The sequence below is a fragment of the Nuphar pumila genome, chromosome 10 (assembly GCF_984573655.1).
Source record: "Nuphar pumila chromosome 10, dmNupPumi1.hap1.1, whole genome shotgun sequence".
In the NCBI taxonomy this organism is placed as follows: domain Eukaryota; kingdom Viridiplantae; phylum Streptophyta; class Magnoliopsida; order Nymphaeales; family Nymphaeaceae; genus Nuphar; species Nuphar pumila.
The window spans coordinates 1629964-1636579 of NC_143258.1; the positions used below are offsets into that span (position 1 = coordinate 1629964).

Genomic DNA, 6616 nt, shown 5'->3' on the forward strand with positions numbered 1-6616 from the left:
CATGAAGAGAATATCGAAAATTATAAAGTTTTAAAGAAACACATCAAATTAGCCATACAACACGGTCATTTTCTGTAAAAAAAAAAAAACCTATAAACAGCCTTAGATATTCTTTGCAAAGCATGGGCACACGTGCCACGCACACACGACCACAAGCACACGTGCACGCACACACATACACACACCATGATTTAACTGGTCCGGAGCTCAATCTCGTAGACATCCTTGTATACAAACTGCACTATAAAAATTGAAAGATATCAAACTACTTCAGTGACGTTATCCATCAAACAACTCAAATATAATTTCAACAGCTGCATTTTCAATCACTCGGAAAGCCACTCAAAAACCAGCATTTACAACTTATTTCACACAAAGGCATAACGCCAAATTGAAAAACCGAAAAAACCATGATCCCAGTTGGCCAAGAGATTGAAGCCCTAAACCTTTTAGCACTGAACGACTTTCCTCATCAAACTTCACACCAACACACACCGATGGGCACTTCACCTCCAAGCTTGACCAATTTCTGATTCAAAAACACTGAGCTTCACGGCCGGTGACTAAGGAAAAAGCTGGAGATTAACAGCAAACTAAATAAAAGGCATGTTCTAGCTCAGTTTTCTTTTCTCCAGAATCCATTTTCTGATCTTAATCAAGTATTTTGCATCTAATCTTGTGTATGTCGTTTGCAATGCTACACATGCTATCTGTGCGTATTTATCCACATGATCTTCATACTTCTCATACAATGCAGGGACTGTAAGAATGATAACGAGGCCTGCCCACAAGAATGTTGATTTTGAGGAAACGATAAGAGGTCTATGTAAGATAGTCATGCTCAGAAACAATGAGAGCTACGCACACAGATGATACCCGTGACTGTCAAATTATGATGCAAATCATGTGTATGTGACACACACACACACACACACACACACACACACACACACACACACACACACACACACACACACGGGTGTGCACAAAGATGATAACTGTGACTTTCAAATTATGATGCAAATCACGTGTGTGTGTGATCAAATTACAGGACTCTTATGACTTCCTGTTCGAAAACACTAGCTGCATTCTGCGATAATATTTGTTATCAATTTATTTTGATTGGGAATCATTGTGAAAATATCTGAAAAAGTACCACTCATAAGAAACAGAAAAATTAGGAAAATAACAACAAAAGCAATAAAATCACATTATGATAATGTAAAAGTAATGACATATAAAAAATGCAATAAGTTGAAAACTTTTCATGATAAAATCAGGATAAATCCAAAATTCAGCAAGATTCCTGACATGGGAATCAGGACTTGAGTCCCAAATATTGCAAGTCGAAGTAGACAACTCTTCATTTATATAGTTAATAACCTAACTGTTACATATAACGATACAAATAAAACATGGGTAATTCCTGGAGCCAAGACGACAAAACCATGGATAATTATTGAAGCCAAGACTAAAGACTTACTTGTGTAACCTAACGTGAGGAAGTCGGTCACTCCGCCAACTATTGAGATAACCCATAAATATGCGGCTACCTTGAAAAAGAGCTTTGAGTCCCTTCCTAGGGTGATGTCCTGAGAAATGGAGAGCAAATAATTTATCTGTGAACGCAGACAAACTGCTGCTTTTTCTGCCATTTCTTCTGTTATATGGAAGTCTGGCAATGGTGGAGGCGGTCTGCATTCAGTATGAGAGTAACAGGACTTTTCAAGATTTGGATATTTATATCTTGCCAAAGAATCGACACTGATAGCACATGATTGAAAAAAAAGCATATGTAAAAGGAAAAAATAAGATGAGAATTATCGCATTAACATAACATAAGCGAAGTGCAACATGATGCCAGCACAAGATTCAACCATCAAACTAATAAGTCAGAATAAAATAGGGAAAAAACAAATCTGTACAAGAGGATCCATCCAGTCCTGTCTCTTCTTTCACTCTTAGGCTTAAAGCATCTGTTTTTTGTTCTGTTATCCTTTTTTTCAAGAGATAATGCACAACCCATCATTTTACATCTGATCATAATTCAAAATTTCATCAAACGTATTTAATTTTTAACCTGTGTTGTATGATACCATAGTTGTTTGTTGGAAAGGTAAGTTTTTCCCATAACAACTAAGAGATTGTCGGCCCCTGCAAAAATGGTACAAAGACCAACTTCAAGATGACAATTAGGAAAGCACAAGGCAAGGACCAGACGAGGATGCTGACCACGAATCTAGCATTCACATTAAGACATAATAAACAGGACAAACAGAGGAGAATGGACCAATAGTGAGGCATCGGACCACTAAATCAGTTTACTGAAACACATATTCATAAATATCTACAGTTATGATTGTGAACGACAATGCACACAATCTGAATCTGATACCTTGAGGCCATTTGACCATCTTCTTTAACCACTTTCCCTCTTGTAGAACTACAAATCACACGCATACCTACCATGAAAGCTTCACCTTTGAAAAATGCCACCTGTATGCAAGCATTTGGGACAACAAGGGATATAGACGATGAGGGGTAACCGAGGCACGAAAGGTGACCACACAGCTTAAAATAAGCTAAGCAAGCCAACAAAAAAATGGGAGCTTTAAGATGCTAACAATCTCCCAGGATAGATACATCAATTTTCTTATAAGCTAGAATCTGATTTCATAATAGACTGTCAGCACAAATAGGTAAGGTATATGAAAGAAAAATCTGAATCAACCATAGCCTTTACAGTGTGTCGTTTCTTTTGCATAACTTTGGCAAAGAGAATTTCATTTCCCTTGAGATATCCTTTTTCTGAATAATGACTTTCTTCTTTTCTGTTTTCCCTTTTTCCTTGTCAGGCTCTCTATATTTGCTTATGTATTTTCCTCCACATCAGCTTGCAGGTGGCAAAGAAGAACCACAGAGTAGTGGACTGGTGGGTTAGACATACCTCAGCCTCCAAAGATATAACCTTATAGTGACAAAGCCGAACCAGGACCAAGGCCAAGCTGCATGGTTGCAAGCAAAAAGCGATACCATATATGATCCATGTTATGCTACCATGGCAACAACCTGACATTGCCTAAAAAACCAGTCCTGCCTACTGAAGTTAGTGAATACCAATATTCAAACCCAACTATCCAAAGAGCAACTGGAAACATACCTAGGAACATGAAATAAGGGCAACAGATACTGATGTAAATGCAATGTGTCACAAAAACATCATCAACTCATAGACAAACAAAAGCTGTATTCCATCACCATATTCAGAATCAAAGTAACGTCATGCCAAATCCAAAAAACAAATCAACAAATACCGTGCAGCAAAACAATGAAAACCCATAAAATTTAATAACCAAACTCACCAACTCATCAAGACAGAACCTCTGTTCAAATTTCAAAAGTATAACATCACCCATCCACCATGATATGCACCACACATTTAGTGCAACTTAAAACAACATCATAAAACCATAAACTGCCCCATCGTAGTGACAATCCCCTTGAGAAAATCAACATAACCAGATCACATTCTAGAAGCCATCAAAACATAACCAATCACTAACTCATTACATCAGAATCTGAAATCAAAATTCAAATGTGCATACCAATCTAAGGCAACAAACACCTAAATCATCAAACTCTCAATCAACCCCATAGAATTTAGAAAGGCAGTTCTCCTAGAAGCCAATAACATGCAATTTGTCCTTAATTCATCATAGCCAACCGAAACCTGAGACCCATCCACTGCCAACCTTCATAATAACAATTCAACCTACACCCCACCAAACACAAAAACCCAAATCCTGAAACGCCATCTAAGCCCTTACCAACGAATAACAGATGAAAGACCAATCACCACTCAAAACCCATTACCAAATAATCAATTAAATCGCTCCAAATGAATCAGCCAAAAGCAAATCATCAAAAAAAGAGAAAAGAATTTCACCTGTTAAGGATCGCCGCTGATTTTGCCCACAGAAAAAGGATCACAAACAGCAGCAGCAGGACGTTGGCGACCAGAGACAACAGAGTGTAGCCAGATTTCTCAAACACGATCCATGCTGCAGCGGTCACGGCTAGAATCCCAACTGCTACGTTCTCCTTCCTCCACAGCACCACATCTGCAACTGTTCATCAAAACCACCAACATATACACAAAATTATCCAAACCCCGCATCCTGAAATCACCAAAACCAGAGACACCGAATCAAATTTCAATAAAAAAACTTATCAATCCACTCACTGATTCCACCACCAAGAATCTCATGAAGACTCCTCTGTCTGTTAAATAATCGACCAGAGGGAGAAGCCATGACCCCTCAAATCTGAGACGATTCCGATGAGATTTGAGGGAAACTTTTTTTGGGTGGTGTTGGGGAGATGGGTTTCCCTCTCAGGATGGTACTCTGGGGGATAAAGAATCCAGCCTAAAAGAGCAAAACCATCCATACTTTTTGCGCCCACCGACCGACCAAACTTGCGTACTTTTTTTGCATTTTTCTATTTTGATAAAAGAAGAAAAATGTCATAGAAATGGAAGAACGTGAATGCATGAACTCAGAGAGAGAGAGAGAGAGTGATGTGTGTGTCAACTTTTTGAACACATCCACGCGAGCACCTATGATGCAGCTCCGCTGTACAAAGATACCAAAATAGCAATGTCAACAGGGATACTTCAACTTTACCCCGTGTCGTATCTCTTTATATACTATTCTTAATAAAGGATTAAACAGGATTGGCGTGTCGTGTCCTTTTTTGACATATCCATGTGACAGTCAAATAGCGCGTGTTTATGTTTGTGGAAGTGGATGGTAGGGGTGGCCCCGAATCCTAAACACATGCAATAGATCCAAGTGAGAGTCCGGATCCGATGAGGGAAGGGTTGAATGACTAACCAAAATATATACGGTAATACTGGGTCCACGTCAAAAAACTAAAAAACAAGTTTTTTTTTATGTAAAAAGGTAAATATATTGGGTTTGAATCATAGTTACCAAGAAACAAAATAGATACGAGAAGCTATGCATGAGGGGGAAGCAAGGAAGCTGTTAAAAAGTAGCATGAAGCGAGAAGCATGATACGATTACTAAGCGATTATACAAGTGCATGAAAAATTAAAAGGAAACACATTAAAAGCAATATAAATCACAGTTAAGAAATGACATGAACATAAATATAAAATGGTATAAATCTATCAGGCAAGCTTATTATATAAAAAGTATTTTTTTTCTAAGATAAAAAACATAAAAAATAAGAGGAAAGCAAGTAAAAAACGACGAGAGAAACGTTAGGAAAGTGAAAGAGAATCGATTTGAGAAACGAAAAGGAAGCATACTCCCTATTAAGGGAATCGAGTTTTCCACATTTCAGAAGTGGGTTTCCCAAAGCTTCACCTCCATTCAGGGAAGCAAAGAGTTTCCTGCTTTTGAAGCGAGCATATGAGAAAGCAAACTTTTGCATGTGGCAAGCAGATTGTTGTAACTATGGTTTAAACTAAATCCAAACTTAGATCCAACATAAAACACTAGTCCAAATCCAATTAGAATCCAAAGATAATCCACTTGAGCAAGTTTGAATAAGATCTTGATGCACATCTAGATCTTATTTTAAAGATCCGTATAAAAAATAATGCATTAGATTTGTAATAGATACCTGACCAAACCCAACCCTTCTTGTTGGAAAAAATAGTCACTCAGTGCGTAAGGCAACAAAGCTTGAATCAAATGTGCTTGGAGGCATGCGTTATGCACACTATCTTTCAAGCTATAGTTGTTTTACTTAAGATCAAGTCCTTGGTGCAATAGGTATTCGTGAAACTTTGCTCACAGGATACAACCGAGCTTTCACCTACTCACGAAGGTTAGTGCATGTCCTGCACTAGGTGAGAGCGAGCAATTAGACATGGATCACCTTGAATAGCCTATTAACTAGGTTAGGTAAACCCTATGATCAACTTAAGGTCTGAACCTACTAAAGAGAGGGAGAGACAAAACCTTGACTAAATTAAGGTTTGAACCTACTAAAGAAAGGGAGAGGAAGAGCATTAAGGTGGGAGAGAGAGATTGAGATCTCCATAGAGTACTAGAGATAAAGAACTTGTGAGTTCTAAAGAGAGAGAGATGATAGGAGAGGAGAAGAATGCAAGATGGCTGAGGTATATATATAGGCTTCAACCCCAACAACTAGCAATAAAAGGCATGTAATGACCAATCAGTCAGTCATAAAGACCTCTAGTCAACACTTGCTAGGGGATTAAGCATGATCAATGAACAAAAATGTTATAACCTTGATCCAAAATGACCCTAAGAAGGTTAAGAACATTCAACATCGAGGTCCTAGTCAACAATCAACAAAGAGGAATGCCTAATGGACCGTTTGACCATAAATGCCCCATGCAAAAATCGTTGGGCATGTTCTTGTCAAGGTCAAAAGGTTCCAACAGGTAGGAAGAATGGATCAAGTTTCTAAAACTGGTTTGGTCAAGACTAATAATGGGTTGGTCAAAAAAGCTAAAGTGAAACGATCTTCATCTTAGGGATAAAACCGTTCTAAGTACTAAAAAGAATGGTCAAAGTCTAAGAATGACCAAATAAAAATGAACCAAAACCTAAACCCA

General features: G+C 38.1%; 1 protein-coding gene across 1 annotated transcript; it reads right to left on the reverse strand.

Moving 5' to 3' along the window:
* Positions 1-279: 279 nt before the first annotated feature.
* On the reverse strand, positions 280-4340 carry LOC149823196 (reticulon-like protein B12). Its single transcript, XM_090019981.1, has 4 exons — positions 4244-4340; positions 3947-4127; positions 1484-1695; positions 280-781 (listed from the first exon to the last, which is right to left on the reverse strand). The coding sequence occupies exons 1-4, from the start codon at positions 4311-4313 to the stop codon at positions 612-614; spliced, it is 633 nt and encodes a 210-aa protein (XP_089876107.1). The 5' UTR covers positions 4314-4340; the 3' UTR covers positions 280-611.
* Positions 4341-6616: the final 2276 nt, after the last annotated feature.

Excerpts from the sequence above, each read along its gene's own strand:
- LOC149823196 (XM_090019981.1), bottom strand. The coding sequence starts at position 4,313 with ATGGCTTCTCCCTCTGGTCGATTATTTAACAGACAGAGGAGTCTTCAT. Across the intron at positions 4,128-4,243 it reads GATTCTTGGTGGTGGAATCA|TTGCAGATGTGGTGCTGTGG; the intron begins GTGAGTGGATTG and ends TTTGATGAACAG. Across the intron at positions 782-1,483 it reads CCTCACGTTAGGTTACACAA|GCCTCGTTATCATTCTTACA; the intron begins GTAAGTCTTTAG and ends TCTTGTGGGCAG.